At 36.9% G+C, this 16,520-nt stretch overlaps 2 protein-coding genes across 4 annotated transcripts in view; one reads left to right on the top strand and one right to left on the bottom strand.

The window, feature by feature from the left end:
- Nucleotides 1–1,414, bottom strand: part of ADPRM (ADP-ribose/CDP-alcohol diphosphatase, manganese dependent) — a 14,711-nt gene extending 13,297 nt beyond the window's left edge. For all 3 annotated transcript variants that reach the window (XM_006922396.3, XM_006922397.3, XM_006922398.3), the window contains exon 1: nucleotides 1,285–1,414. The gene's annotated coding sequence lies outside the window, so the exon portion shown is untranslated. The remainder of the gene's footprint in view (nucleotides 1–1,284) is intronic.
- On the top strand, nucleotides 1,405–16,520 carry LOC102882007 (protein SCO1 homolog, mitochondrial). The gene is made up of 6 exons (XM_006922395.3): nucleotides 1,405–1,728; nucleotides 2,778–2,868; nucleotides 5,511–5,708; nucleotides 6,477–6,569; nucleotides 9,972–10,087; nucleotides 15,014–16,520. The coding sequence occupies exons 1-6, from the start codon at nucleotides 1,444–1,446 to the stop codon at nucleotides 15,146–15,148; spliced, it is 918 nt and encodes a 305-aa protein (XP_006922457.1). The 5' UTR covers nucleotides 1,405–1,443; the 3' UTR covers nucleotides 15,149–16,520.

Raw genomic sequence — 16,520 nt, 5'->3', positions numbered from 1 at the left:
AAGAGGCTTAGACACCACCTACTGGAAACCAAAAGAAAAGCGCCTTCTTTGCAGCAGGCTGAAGAGAGACCTGTACATGCTCATTGTCTGAATAAGCAAGGTGGTTTTTGTCTTTTTGTCAATTTGAAAAAAAATTTCTTCCTGGGCAAATACACAAAAATAAGAAGGTAAAAATTCTTACCACCCATAAGCAACTTTAGGAGAGAAAATTTAGTTTGATTAAAAACAATCTGAATACTGCATATCAATGTAATTGGAAAAAAAAGTTTACAAAAACAATTTGAAGTGCTAAGCAAACATTTACTTTGAGCAGAAATTCCAGTTCAACTTTGGAATCAAGAAACTTGGGTGATACTACACTACACCTTTTCTGCACTGGAAAGGAGCACACTTGACTAGTTAACCAGCTCACAGAAAATACCGTGCTTCACTCCAACACCCAAGCACGAGTAGCTTCTCATTGGAAGCCCATTGAAAAAATAGCCACGCAGCAGTGAGATCTGAAGGAAGAGAATTAGAAAGCCATTTTTTCCTTTTTTGGTATTTTGCAAATCTACCACAGAAGTGAGGTGGGGAAGGGTTAAGATGACAGATACTGAGACATAAACAAAGGCAGACAGAATGCGAGTTAAACTTTCAGAAGAAATGAAAAATAAACCTCCGAAAGCTCTCAGCCTCGTTAATATAGGGCCGTACCTAAACAAATAAGCAGTCCCAGATGAGGAACTCATCAACAAACTTCAAACCACTAAACTGAAGGAGGCAGGGGAGTCGACAAGAATATTTTAAGAAACTGAGACCCAGAGAGACTAAATTAAGGGATGGCGCGGTATATGCTACTTCGTACTGTGCCGTTACTTAAAATTAGTTTACCTTATAACCTGGAAGTAACTGGAAGCCCCAGGCACTTCAGTCATACTTGACTCGCCCTTGCCACCCTAACCACTCAAAATATCCTAATTATCAATCCAAAAAAAAGTTAATTTCAAAAGCAACGGGTTAGCTTGGAGGTGCAAAGAGGGTCAACAGCCTCACAATTCCACGTGGCAGGTCTCCACACTGAGCAAGAATGGGGGATGCTAGGTCCCGCCAGTCCCCGGACAGTGCTTTCTCTTTTTCGAGGTTGGGGGTGCCCAGTGGAGCTAGGAGCCCCTAGCGCCCAGGACCTCCCGCCTAGGCCCCGCCGCGCAGCTTGGACCCCCAAGCAGCCCCCTCCTCCAGGCCTTGCTGCCCACCCACGCCCAGCCCGGACCAAGCCGCCTCCAACCGCGAGGAACCACCTACCACGGTCCAGCTCCTTTGCGAAAGGATCCCAGACTACCCGTAGGCTACCGCGCCACCATCGAGCCGCGCGGAGAGAGGTGCTCCTCCTGGTTTCCGGAGGAAGCGGAAACGGTGCTGGAAGTCGAGGGGCGGGCTAAAGGAGGCGCGATTTCCGAGCTCATGGCGGCTCTGTTCCTGGGCGCGGGCCGGATAATGCGGCTTCCGAGTTGTCAACTTTGGCCTCTGTTACCTCGCGGTTTTGGTGTTTGGGGCCCAGCTGAGGGGACCGCGAGCGTCTTGCTGAGGCAACTGTGCGCGCAGCGAGAGGAGACGTGGCGGGTCTCGGGGCTCGCCGGTAGCTGCCTGGGAAACCGGCTCCTTAGCACTGCGATGCCGCCACCCCCGGGAGCGTCGGGACCCGACCCGAAGGGCCGCAGAGACCCCTCGCGTCCCTCACAGCCTGGGGTGAGTGCACACTTGGAGCATTTCCTTTCTTCGTCGCGGCTGTCAAATAATCCTGTGGCTTTCCCATCCCACTCGATCGTAATCTCAGAAATCACTCGGCCTGGCCTGAAGTTGTCCGCTACTCAAACGGCTTACCTGAGTCGCAGAATTTCATCCCGCCTTTCCCTTGGTTTGCCTGAAGTGTCAGCCCTTAAGAGAGAACTTGAGAACCAACACCTCCTCCATGCGGTTAAAAACATACTCGAGCTTGGATTTTTAGTTTAAGCTTCAGATTTTCTTAGCGGTCTCAACCTTAAGTTTACCATTATTGAGGAGTCAGAGCATTTTTCTAATTTTTGTGACTTAGACCCCTCTTTGGAGTTTTGGTGTATACATTGAAATTGAGCAAAATAAGGGTCGTAGTTGCGTGCTAGATATGCCTTTTTTCTTAAATTTCTCTCGGGTTCTAGTTTTGACCCAAAAAGAATTTAAGAGCCACTACCCTCCAGCTGATAGATGAGAGAAGTGGTTTTCCGAGCTTGGGAAGGTTAATGAGTTAGGCCTAAGTAGTCGACATCTAACTTTGAGGCTTGAAAAGAGTACAAAGAAATAGCTTGATGCAGTTTGCTAGAAACTCCACTTTTAGATCTACATTGCCTTTGTGATTTTGGAAGCTAGAGTTAGGTTATCTCCGAAATTTTATTTGATTTATTTATATTTTCAATAGTACAGGCAGGTAATTAACTGGTTTTTAAATCAGCAGTTGGGATCAAGTTCACCTCTAGTAACAGTCATGATACTTGAGCTGAGTCTTTTTTTCATAAGAAAAGAAATTGGCTTAGGCAACTTTCCCTTGGAAACAAGTGTCTTTGTGATTGTGTTAGGAGCCAGATGCAAATGCATTCACAGAAACATTTAGTATTTTCTCATCCGAAAGTACCATGAAACATTTTGCACATTTAACAAGATGAAGGCCTGTGTTAACGTTTATTAAAAACTATAATAAGTTTAGTATGATTAAATGTCTGCATCTTACTGATGTTTTATTTTTGAAACCTCTGCCCCAGTAGCCTGTTTCTTGGAAGTCTTTAGCGGTCACATTTGCTATTGGAGGAGCTTTATTGGCTGGAATGAAGTACTTCAAGAAAGAAAAAACAGAGAGTAAGTAGATATCTTGTCAAGTCTGAATAAAATATTCCCTGGCTAGAGACTATCATCTTTTTGTTACTTTTACAGTATTAGAAATAATTTTAGGTTTTCAGAATAGTTGTAAATATGTCATAGAAAGTTCCCATATACCTTTCACCTAGCTTCCCCTAATCTTAACACTTACATAACCATGACTCATTTATCAAAACTAAGAAATTAAAATTGGTACAATACTATTCACTAAACTAGAAACTTTATATGGAGTTACCTGTTTTTCTATTGCCTTTTATCTGTTCCAGTATCCAATCCAAGATACCACTGTATAACAATCTGAAAAGATTTATTGTTGGACGGGTCCAACTATAGATAGTACAAAGTCCAGAGGATACAAAGATGACTAGGATGCAGTCTAACCATTGACATGCATATGATGAGGAAACACACAGAAGTAAAGGATTTTACTAGGTGAGCTTCTACCAAGCCAGAGGGAGGATCAGGGTCCTCTGAGGGCCACAGGAAGGCTCAACCTTTACTGTAAACCGCTGAGTATCAACAGAGGGAAAGCCTGGAGGCTGACCATGGAAGATGGAAAAAGAGGAAGAACGTGGTTCAGGAATGCTAGGGACTGCTCTGGATAAACACTTGATGTGTTTAGACATTGTTTACAGGAACTTCATATTTTAGTGAATATTCTAGGACTTAAGATTTGGTTCGGAAGTTTCCAGCAAATCTTTAAAATATCACTCAGATTTGTTTTGATTTTTTTACTTTAGAGGCTCTTTTGATGCCAAAATCCATATTGATATATAGACATTTCTTTTGTATAACGAGCAGTGTTTTATTGATACAATTTTCGTGTTCTAATAAGCAGTTAAGTTCCTTTAGTTTCACAATGAAACAAAATAAAAGCTAGGAACAGAGTAGTAGAGATACTTCTAGAAAATGCAAGGTTCTTTTGACTTTAGTTTGGAATTTCACCTGCAATTACTGTATTATGAAACAATATTAAAAGTGTTCCTAAATCATTTGAGAATATCTGACATGATGCCTCATCGTCTCCAAATACTTTATTATATATTTCCTACAAATAAGGACATTCTCCAACAAAATCACAGTACAACCATCAAAATCAGAAAGTTAACATTGTTATGTTACTATTGTTCAATCTTCAGACCTCATTCAAATTTTGCAACTTAATGTCCTTTGTAGCAAAAGGATCCAGTTCAGAACCACACCTCATACCTAATTTTTATCTCTTTTAGTCTCCTTCAATCTGTAACAGTTTTTCTAATCTTTACCTGACTTTCACAATCTTGACTACTTTGAAAATTACAGGCCAATTATTTTGTAGAATGTCTCTTAGTTTTGGTTTGTCTGATGTTTCATAATTAGAGTCAGGTCCTGTACTTTTGGCAAGAATATCACAAAAAGTTGCTGTGTTTTCATTCTACCTAGTCAGGTGCCACATGATTTTAATTTGTCCCATTACATAATTATAATGTTCAGTTTGATCATTTGGTTAAGGTGGTGTCTGTTAGGCTTCTCTACCAAAAATGTAATTAATATGCATTTTGTGATATAGATTTACCTATGTAAATATTCTTTTCCCCATCAAACTCAGTTCATTTATGGCAGTATGGACTCATGATTTTCTTTATAATCAGTGAGTAATAATTTGTTATTCTCTTTAATTTGATGCTCAGATTGTCCCAAATTGGTCAATGGGAGTCTCTTTGAGCAGGCTTCTGTTTCCTTTTGACGTCTCCAATATTCTTTGAGTTCTCCTTTAATTCTAGCTTATGAAATGTTCCAGGCTTATCTTGTGCTTTCTCTGCCCCAGCTCTGATATCAGCCTTTTCTCTAAAAAGCCCCATTTCCTTTTAGTGGAGGATGATATTTAGTAATCAGGATATGAATTCATTGCTGTTGGGGTACGTCTGCTCCTGGGTCCTCTAAGTAGACAGAGCTCGGAAATGCATATATATACATACACATACACGTGCATATAATTACATCTGTATTTATGTATATAGATTGAAGCCATAAGTTCATACCGTAACTCCACTTTCTAATACTGTAGGATTCATTCTAGTTTTTTCTCTTTCTATCCTTCTAACTCCTTTTACATTTGTAACTCATCTCTAATATACTTATTTGATCAATTTCTGGTAAGTAACTAAGATCCCATCACCACTGTTCTCTCCCTATGCAGCTGCCCCCAGCACACTCAGGCACAGACTTCTAATGCTAAGCCACCCAACTCTCCTGTTTGGGCTTAAACATTCTGCACTGCTGTGTCCCCTCCGCCACCCCTATCAGGGCACACTTGTTGGCTTAGGACTGAATTGTTCCAGAAAAGGAGGAAATAATTTTACCACTTTCTTTTTTTATAGTCCTGACTACATTCCATAGCACTGAATTTGATTTCGTTTCATTGTTTCATGCTTATTCTTAAAAGATTTTTTTAAGCTTCTTGAAAACTGACACTATTTTTTCTGCATTTTGTGCCCACACAGTCATTAGTATAGTATGGACCATATATCGGACATTTGATACAGTCATTAGTATAGTATGGACCATATATCAGACATTTGATATAACCTGTGGTTAGACTGATTTTTTTTTTTTTTTCCCGGTGTGTGTTTGTGTTTAAGAGTTGGAGAAGAAACAGCAGCGAAGCATTGGAAAGCCTTTACTTGGGGGCCCATTTTCCCTCATAACTCATACTGGAGAACCCAAAACTGATAAGGACTACCTGGGTCACTGGGTATTGATTTATTTTGGTTTCACTCATTGCCCTGATATCTGTCCAGAAGAACTAGAAAAAATGATTCAAGTCGTGGATGAAATAGGTAAGAAAGCCATCACTTACTATAAAAAGTATACGTTTATTTAACATCACTACACTTTTCACATTCTTATGTTACTGTTAGGCAGAAAGTTGTAGTTATTTGGTTTGTGAGAACAAACTCTCAGCATTACGCTTATTTGTTGCTTTGAATCCTGTGACCTTTTTCTCTACCAAATGGAGCTTATTGTGATGCTAAAAGTGAGGTTGCTCAAAAATTGCAATGTGGTTTGGGTCTCCCTTAAGTCTACTTTGTGTGCCTTACTTCATTGTGGCCTTCCATCATTGACACTGCCCCTGACTTTTCCCCAGTCACTGATTGTTAAACAGATATGTATTGTGGTCTATGATGGACAGTCAGGGGCATTTATTCATACCAATGAGAAGGCAGTGTACATCCTTCTTAAAATAGTTGTTCCAGAATATTCAGTCCTTAGGAATAGTTTACCTTGCCTTCGAGTTATGGAAGGGTGGGGAACTCTATATATATTTTAGTGGATTAAGAGACAAGATGCCCATATAGTGTGATCTGGGTAATAGCATGTATGCACTGGTGCTGGTATTTGGTAGGATATTTATGATTCCACCATAAAATATAGATCTGTTCATCCTGAAGTCCATCCCTTCCTTGTCATGTAATATCAGTGTCAGATGTGCATATGTATTTCCTTAATACTTTGCTGTAGCACTTACTATACTCTACTGTAATTGCTGGCTTTCTTTGTCTTTTCCCTTAGAGCGTGAATACTGACTAACGAGAACTTTCTTTCAGATAGTATTCCAACTCTGCCAAATTTAACTCCACTTTTCATCACTATTGACCCAGAGAGGGACACAAAAGAAGCCATTGCAAATTATGTGAAAGGTATGTTTCATTAATAGTACTTTACATCTTTTTAGCTCTTATAGTTTTTGAAAGATCAGCTCATTTGAACTTTACAACACCTTGTGAAATAAGGAGGACACATGGTATTATCACCAATTTTACAGTTAAATAAAAAGATGAGGCTCAGAGTTGTGACTGTGGCTAGTAAGTAAATAAATAAGAAACAAATTTCTCAATTTCTGGGGCAGAGCTTTTTTATTTTGTCACAGAGAAAGAATTGAACTTGGTCTTCATATACCAACTAAGTTAATGGAGCCTTGAATTGAGAGTAAAGATACATTGCTTCTAACTCCAGCTCTGTACTGCATTCTCTCCTTTGTAAAATTAAGGCAAACATGTTCTGGGAGTATGTAAATTGAGAGGTTAAAAATGAATTACATGTAAACACCTTTTGAACTCAGCACATATTTTATAAATCCAAAACATTCATTATGATAGGAACACATAACTATTAAAGCATTTCACTTCAAACATCTCAATATGCAGGTTAAAACCTATTAGAATGTACTTTTAAAGACTGTAAATTTTGGTAGAATTAAGGGTGAATATTTAAGTTCTTATAAGCTTAGGCGAATTGTTTCATTTCTCCAAATTCATGTTTTTTCAGCTGAAAAATGTGATGAGTATGAACAGATTTTGTTGTTCTTGTACTAGTGTGCAGAATGTGCATACTTAAAAATCAGGAATTTAAATTTTAATTATGATGAAATTGATTTAAGCAACTGGTCAGAAGGACTAATGAATAGTTTTATATTTATTTTTATATGGCCGCATATCCTCTAAAACTCTTAAGTTTATTTTAAAAATGTTTTTGATAAAGGACCGACTGTATATTATTTAATAGATAGATTGTGATGTAATTGACAAGTACATCATTTTGTTGAAATTATACAATTTGTTATCTTCTGACATATGTATGCACTTGTGAAACCATCACCATAATCAAAATGTGAAAATATCCATCACCCTCAACAGTTTCCTTATGCCCTTGCTAATCCCTTCCTTTTACCCCTCCCCTTCATCTACCTTCTATCTTCAGGCAACCACTGATCTGCTTTCTGTCAATATAAATTGGTTTGCATTTTTTGGTAGTTTATGTAAATAGAATTACAGAGTGTGTACTCTTTTTTTGAATAGCTTCTTTCAGCATAATTATTGTGAAGTTCATCCATGTTATAGCATGTATCAATAATATTCATTTTTATTGCTGAGTAACATTTCATTGATGGACATTGGAGTTATTTCCAGTTTTTGACTATTACAAAAAAGCTGCTAAGAGCATGTATGTCCAAGTCTTTGTATGGACACATGCTTTCATTTCTACTGAGTACCTACTGAATACCTAGGGGTAGAGTGGCTGGATCACATAGTAGGTATATATTTAACTTTTCGAGTAACTGACAAACTTTTTTCCAAAGTGTTTGTACAGTTTTACGTTCATACTAGCACTGTATTGAGAGTTCCATTTTTCCCACATCCACATTCTTTGCCACACTTGATATGGTTAATCTTTTATTTTAGTCATTTCAGTAGGTATTTAGTGGTACCTCATTGTGGTTTTAATATGCTTTTTCCTAATGTTAAGCATCTTTTCATGCTGTTATTTGCCATCTGTATGTCTTTGGTGAAGTATCTCTTCACATCTTTTGCCTGTTTTATGGGGCATTTATTTATTTGTTTCTTATATTCTTGATGTCTTATCAGGTATATAATTTGCAAATATTTTTTCCCAGTTTATGGCTTGTCATTTTAGCCATATCTTTTTTAAGAGCAGTTTTCCATTTTGATGAGGTCCAGTTTATAAAGTTGTTCTTGTATAGCTAATTCTTTTGGCTGTGTATGTAAAAAATATTTGCATAACCCAAGGTTGCAAAGGTTTATGTTTTCTCTGTGAAATCTGAGAGTTTTTAATACATATAAGCAGAATTTATGTCCACAGTTTGCAGGTTTGTCAGAAATTTGGGCAATAGAATAGTTATTTCCTAAAGCAGTAAAAAGCAAATATAACTTGTTTGGGGATGAATAATCTCCAACTTAAATGTATTTTATATTAGCAATTATTTTTCATCACATATTAACCAAACTATAAATATCTTTAAATGAATAGACATCTGAGTTGCTGTACCTAACCAAAATACCAAAACCTTATGGTAATTTTTCTTCAGCAGCACCTATGTACAGCGTTTTATGATGTAATCATTACTAATTGCATTTTGGGTGTGTTAAAATTAGTTTGTATTTAGAAAATTATTGCAATTTCAACAATTTTTTAAAAGTTTGGATGTTCAACTAATTCAGGCTTCATTCACCTTTCTCTTCGTTTACTCATAGAGTGGAAAAGAAAGACAACCATCTTGCTTTTTCAGCACCTGAACAATTTTTCAGTTAGAATGAAGTCATCCAAAGAATGAAAATACACTTTCTCTAACTTTGGAAGAAAGCACTAATGTTAAATGTTGGACTGTCATTGCAGTAGTGTGATGAATTCAGTTGTCTTAAGTGACTTTTACCAGCCTTTTTACATAAATTCCAAAAACTTAACAGCACATACATGCTATGAGATTATTTGCTGGAAAACAAGATACAGATATTTTGACCTGGTATGAACTAATTGTGAAGCAAACTTTTCTCATATGATACAGTGAAACACTATAGTGCTTAATTCATAATATCTTAACTTCAGCATTTCTCAGAATTATATCTAAATATTTAAAAACAACTAAATTAATAAAAAATTTGATTTAAATAATTAGAATATATTTCCTCCAGATGTTTACTAGATAGTCATGAAAGGTTTTGACTGATAGATTGTAAAGAACCAGTTTTGGTTTCATTGTTTTCTTTATTAATATTCTGTTTTCAGTTTCATTGATTTCTGCTCTAATTCTTTCCGTCTGCTTACTTTTTAATTTACTCTTTTCCTAGTTTCCTAAGATGGAAACTTATATTAACTGATTTTAGGTCTTTTTTTCTAATGTATGCATTCAATGCTATACATTTTTCTCTTAAGCACTGCTTTTGCTGCATCCCACACATTTGATAAGTTGTGTTTGCATTTTCATTTTTCAAAATATTTTTTACTTTCTCTTGAGACTTTTTTTTACCCATGTGTTATTTAGAAGTATGTTTTTAATCTTCAGTATTTAGGGATTTGCCAGATATCCTTCTTTTACTGATTTTCAGTTTAATTTCAATGTGACATACATTACAATGTAGAATTTTCATTTGTTCTATGTGGATTTCTTTTCATTTGAAACATGAGAGAATGTTTAGAGACTCACAGGGAGAAAGTGGCAATATAATTCATACTGTGGTTTTGAAGTAGAGATGGTTGTTTTGCGTGCTTTCTCATTTTTCAGTGTCTTTCTCATTTTTATTTAGAATTTTCTCCCAAACTGGTTGGCTTGACTGGCAGAAAAGAAGAGATCGATCAAGTGGCCAGAGCTTACCGAGTGTATTACAGCCCTGGCCCCAAGGATGAAGATGAGGATTACATAGTAAGTAAATGCTCAGTGTTCAACCCACAGGCCAGCTCCCAGGTCCCAGGCATTCATGTAGCTAGCTATAAGTGACAACTGGCTTCAGAGATGAAAGAAAACCTAAGGCTACTGCAAATTCCTTAGGAATTAGGAATGTTTAAAAGTATAGTAGAAGTATACTTTTTTAAAGGATGCTTCTTTAATTTATATTCAGTATTCTCATAATTTAATAGCCTGTTTTTCTTTTCTAGTGGCACATAAAATTAGAAGGCAATATAAAATCAGCGGTATCTTAGAATCAATAGAATATAGAAGCCATCCTTTTGTGGCAAAGCTTATTTTAGTTTGTAACATTGTATTCTCTCTGTCCTCAGTGAAGGGGTGTAAGAAATATGCTCCTTTTGAGAAGCAGTATTAGGCCGTGGGTAACTGCATTTTGAAAAGCAAGAGAAAAGATGAAAGCCATAGGCAGGTGGATGTTCTATAAGGTGTGTTTTTCACATCAACTATATGCTTTGCATAATTAGGTGTTTAATATATGCTTTTTAATGATTGAAGAACAGAAATTCTGTTAAGTTGCACTTCTGGAGCTGGTACATCAAAGAGCTATTTTTGCATTCCTCAGCACTGCCCCAGCAGCCCTAGGCTAATGCCAAAGTTCCTTTGTTCCTTTTAGTATCAGCGATTTCACAGTAAAGCACCAACAAAGAGTATAAGCACTGTTCCATCCAGTTTTCTTCTCAAAATGGACATTCTTTCTCATCACGTTAAGAGTCAACATTGTATTTTAGTTTCATTTCAGTTTTTTTTTTTTCTATTGCCGCGCTCTAGTTTCTCTATTATATTGGTTGGCCAAAGTGATGAATCATAAGAGCCTTTCCATTTGCAAACCTGGTTTTGTAGAGAGAGACAACCAGGACCCCGAATCATTGATCTGCCAGCTGCGCCATGACCAGTTTCCAAGAGCAGTGTGCAGAGGGGACATCTCATTGTGATGGTTTGCCTTTTTACAGCCCACTCTGGTTTCTCTATCACCTTTGAACCTGGAGCACATTGTGTGCCCCTGTAGCTTACAACCTAAATTAAAAACACTTCTGATTCCTTTGTCTTAAGCCTATTTAATCTTATTTTCCAGTTCTTGTTCTAGCTTTAGGGAATCTTTGTTCTAGCTTGAATCTTGTTCTAGCTTGAATCTTCTAAAGCTAGAATCTTGTTCTAGCTTTAGGGATTCATTGGAGCAAAAAATAAGAAAAAAATAGCATTTTTCTTTAAGCTCTTAAGTTTAAGGAAAGCAGAGAGACCCTACTGTGGCTTCCTCTTGTTGCACCAGCAGCATGAGAAGAATGAGTGAAGAGCAGAGGGGAACAATGGTCGAGAGAGGAAGCCATGGGAAAGAATACTTTGCAAAGTTATTTACTCTTTCTGTAAAAGAGAGTTGTATTAACTGGGTTTTGAGTTTAACTTATGATGATTGTGAGAGAAGGTGAGCTAATCAGTCTGACCTCTGGTGTTCAGCGAGTTTTATTAAATTGTTTAAATATATCCAATTGTAAACTAGATAACACTCCTTAATTTTGTGTTTATAGCTCATAATTCCAGTCAGAAAAGGATTTTACAAATAAAATCAAACTACATATAAAACTCAAAGCATTCAGTTAAGGTAACAAGAGACACTTTGCTGAAACCAAAGCACTGCTCACTACAGGAATGTGGTTTGGATTTGACTGCTGTCAGATACCTAACTATACTATCAACTGCCCCTTGCAGTTTTTTAATTTAAAATACTTTGACACCTTTGATTGTGTAGTCTAACTTGACTGGTTAGACTTGACTCAGCAAGAATACATCATTTTCTTGTCTGCCTGTAACCTGTACACTACTGGTTGATACCAGTGAGTTTATAAACTTAAACACAAGTTTGGGCACTGAGATTTGTACTGTGCATATATTAACATGGATATTAATTTTTTTTAATTTTTAAAATTATTGGGGTGACAGGATATTAATTTTTTTATTTTAAAAGTTGAAATGTAATTATTTGTCTTATGGAGACTTTTTGGACCCTCTAGAATATATTTTAGACCCCATATTGAGAATTACTGGCCTACTGCCATAAGAATTGACATTTTGATAATTTAGAGTTCATTGCTATACATTTGCTAAATCAACCAATAGGGGGAGACACTCTCCAGCTTCCTCGGTTTTTCATTAGTATGACTGCTGTCCCCTGAGATGTCAAATTTTCATCCACAAGATGATACGAGAAACTTCTGTTAAGATTTAAGGATCTGCAAGGAGTTAGGGAGTGCCTTAAAAGTTGAGGTGTAATGGAGTGAGATTTTCTTAATCTCAAACAACAGCAGCAAAAGGTAAGCTTCTGGTTTTTGAACGCTAGTGGAATCCTCAGACTGATAGTATATGTAAACTGGGCGTGCCAAACGTTTCGGATTCCTTTGAAAGATAAATGTGTACATCACTGCATTATATCTATAATATTACATTATTTTGTAAGTATTAATTAGAAACTACTGTTGACAAAGAATATAAGTAGTTTTCAAACCTAAGATGTTCAGTTTCACTCATAATAAATGTGAATTGTATAATGTGATGCCATTTTTCACCTGTTAGATCAGCAAAGGTCAAAAGTTGAAATACATTGTCAAAATCGAATTTGGGAAAAGTGGAAATAGACTGTTGGCATGAATTTGGAACAGCAAGCACTTTCATGAGTTGTTGATAGGAACAGTTTCTTCTGAGGGCAGTTTGTCAGTATCTGCATTTAAAGCGGAACACTTTAAGTTAGAGATCCTATTTTTGGGAATTTATCCTATAGATATGCCTTATCTCATTGTTTGTAAAAAGACTGAGAAATCCAAACACCCATTTTTTAAAAGGCTACTATATATGTGCTAATATAGAACAATGTCCAATATCTCATTAAACGAGAAAACAAGTATAGTATATTGTTACTTCTATGTAAAAAGAAATAGGTGATAGATGATAAAAGAAATAGGTGGGTCTATACACACTAATAAATGACGAAAATTTCTCTGAAAGAATAAAGAACAAGGACTCCGGGAGTTTGGAAGGGGAAGAGGACGGTCATTGTAGAGGTTTACCGTATATTCTTTGTTCTATTTTATGAGCATTTATTACCTTTTCAAAAGAAAAATTATATACATATATGTTTGTGTATATAGGCATATGTATAAATACACATTAGAAAAACTAAATTTACCCTCCAATAGAATTCCAGTAAAGATAGTGGCAACATGGTGATATGGAAAGATTGTGGATTTTGAAATTAGGCAGATCTAGGTTCTAAGCTTAAGTCTTGCACTTACTAATTTATATAACTTACCCTTAAGCTCATTTTATTGTTTGTAGAGGAGTATGATACCTGTCTTCTCGGTTAAGATGACATGTGAAAGAGATTATCAATAAGTGCTACTTTTTCTCTACTAGGACCTGCTAGAACTTTAAAACGCTCAATTAGAAACAGATGGCAGTTTGCTCTGTACCCAAATGGACATTGAGACTTGACCACTGACAAGTCTGTGGCTAGAACAGTACTTTTATTATGTGTTAGAAAGTAATTTATATTAAGAACACTTGTAAAATAAATTCAATACGCTGAAATTCTGATTTTTAAGGGAGAGAGAATAGAGAAAAGAAAAATAAGAAGAGAGGTGTAAGCTATGGGATAAGGTTTGAAGAGCGAACTGGAGACCTGATTCTGACTTACATCATTTCATATGTTTGGAGAAAAATAGATCCCCTGTCCTACTCCTGCAGTAAATTGTTCGAAGACACATGGAATCACCAGCTGTTTGTTTGAGCTCTCTTGGTGTACATTCTTTCCTTATGTGCATGGGCAAGTGCCTCTTTCCATTTGCTCTCTCTTTACGAATATGTGTATATAAAAAAAAAAATAACCTCACAGACATACAATGTGTGTTTGAATATATTCAAGGGGGTGTCTCCATTTTGGTATGTACGATCACATTCCTGTCTTTATTTTAGTCTTGCCAAATAGCAGTCAAGCCTACAGTAAATCCCAAGGACTCTAAGTTCGAAGTCTTCTGCTTATTTAAAATTGGGTTTTGTAGAAGCATATAACAAAAACAAAACAAACAAAAAAACATGCTAATCTAAACTTAAGTTAAAGCTAGGAAAGTTTTAAGAACTTTGCCAGGAAAATGGATAGTGGATTTACAATGATTCCTTTGAGGTGTAGAATTTATAGCTCTTCAGGAGCTTCCAGGTGGTTTGCTTCAGATAGGATTGTTTAGCGTGGTATAAAAATTTCCTAGGGGAGAAAAATACTTGTTTCCATGTATCCTTTTGAATCACTAATATCAGGACTAAATACTGTGTTAGAATTTATAAATTATATATTTAGTAGTTTTCTGGTTTCTTCTCATAAAACATGGTAAGCAAAATTTAGGTAGTTCTTAAAACATGAAGGAATACCCCAAGAACTTATTAAAGTGATTTTTCCCCAACACTTTTAATTCTATGTGATATGTCTTTATAATATGATTAAGAGGTCAAATGAAATACTTTACACATAAATGTAGGCTCTTTACAAGCAAGCATTGTCGTTTCACAAGTATTGACTTTTACGAAGACCAGCAACAGCCATTTCTTAAAAGTGAATTTTTTTCTCAGTTTGTGCGTGTTAAGGATTGAGCCAAAAGAAATCCAAGTTCTAGGTAATGTCTCAAGCAGTAGGCAATGCAGATTTCTGGGAAACAAAGGATTTTAGAGAATTCGTCACTGTGAATTTATTATTAAAGGCTTAGGCCCATTCCATAAATAATAAATGCCACCAAGGTTATTTAAGCATTGATGTGAAATTCTCATATCCTGTGGCATTTATTCAGTAAAACTAGCAGCTTATTTTGGTAATCTTTTTGTGATCTCTACCCCCTTTCTCTGCAGGTGGATCATACAATAATAATGTACTTAATTGGACCAGATGGCGAGTTTCTAGATTATTTTGGCCAGAACAAGAAGAATGCAGAAATAGCTGGTTCAATTGCTGCGCACATGAGGGAACATAGGAAAAAGAGCTAGCCAAAGCAGCGCTGCCAGTGCAGTGTTCTCTTGCTAAAGAGGAAAGAGGCTTTATCTCCCATAGGAGAAATACACACACACAACCTACAGAATGGCCTTCATACCATGGGAACATCTATATTTCGGACAAGGCATGTTACCCTTGAGATCAGCCAACACAGATTCTTGGAAATGTAAAGATCACAACCCAAAGACAAGCCACAGTCTTCCAAATAGCTGCTGCAAAACTGGAGGACCAAGTTAATGTGAAGCCAGTGGAATGGACCTCAGGGAAGGACATAGCCGGGAAAGGCACATCTGGTGCGTTTCCACACGTGAACAGGCCCTTTGGTCAGCGTTGCTGCCTCTCCAGTGACTTGGACCCTTGCTCATACAGGTTGTGGAACTGAATTTGCAGGAAGAGTATAATTTCCATAAAGTCGTTGCTTCCCCTTCGAGTTCTGGTGGCTAATAACAGGCAAATTAGACACTCAGCCATAATCTTTATACTTGAAAGCATAAGTGTAGTCTTTCTTGTGAACAAATATCACTGTTAGGTTTGCATTGCATTCCACTGTCAGTGTAAGCAAGAACTAATTTGACTAATGAAGAAGAAGTCTATTGTTTGGGGGAAAACCATTAGATTAGTTTCTCTAGGGATCTTTTATGTGATTTTTTAGACAAATGATGTGCTAGGTTTTCAGTGACATACCAAGTAGAAAGAAGAGGATATTGATCATGAATGTGATGCAGAGTGCTTTTCTGCCTGTACTAAATTGCACTGTGTGTGAAATAAATGTGTATTCAGTTTTGCAACTTGGACAAGCATGACCTTTTCTCTTGGGAGAAGAGTGAGTGTGCATAGATGGCAGTGCACAGCTCTCAGAGCAGAGACCCACAGACCCAAGTGAGTGGGTAGGTGGATGCTTGTTAAAGTTCAGGTTGCCAGGCCTAGAACTGGATTCACTGAGTGTGGGGTATGATGTGGAGACCTGTGTTCTTAAGAGACATCTCAAACGCCTCAGATGCTGATAACCTGGGGTTCATGCCTTGAGAAAATTTTGTAAGGAAACGGGTTTTGATCTGGCCAAGTGAAGACTTGACCCATCTTTTGGTATGTCATTTAAAGTGTTGTACACATAGTCAACCATTCAGGAACACGATTGTTGAGTGATGAAATGAATCTTGGCTTTTGTTCCTGAATTTCGCTTTGCGTGGTGCCTGGGCTTAAGTGTCACCTTTTCTCACCGGAAGCTTCCTAGGGCAAAGTTCTGTGAAAGTTTTTCAGTAGGTCCTAATGCCGCAGACATAGTGGCTAGTCAGACAACAGATTTCTTTGTACATTGTTTATGTTTTACATGCCCACAATACAAGCCTGTCTTTTGGTTTTTAA

The sequence above is a fragment of the Pteropus alecto genome, unplaced genomic scaffold, assembly GCF_000325575.1.
Source record: "Pteropus alecto unplaced genomic scaffold, ASM32557v1 scaffold398, whole genome shotgun sequence".
Classification (NCBI taxonomy): Eukaryota; Metazoa; Chordata; class Mammalia; order Chiroptera; family Pteropodidae; genus Pteropus; species Pteropus alecto.
This window is presented reverse-complemented; position numbering and strand designations above follow the sequence as displayed.

Excerpts from the sequence above, each read along its gene's own strand:
- LOC102882007 (XM_006922395.3), top strand. The coding sequence starts at position 1,444 with ATGGCGGCTCTGTTCCTGGGCGCGGGCCGGATAATGCGGCTTCCGAGT. Across the intron at positions 5,709-6,476 it reads TCAAGTCGTGGATGAAATAG|ATAGTATTCCAACTCTGCCA; the intron begins GTAAGAAAGCCA and ends ACTTTCTTTCAG. Across the intron at positions 10,088-15,013 it reads ATGAAGATGAGGATTACATA|GTGGATCATACAATAATAAT; the intron begins GTAAGTAAATGC and ends CTTTCTCTGCAG.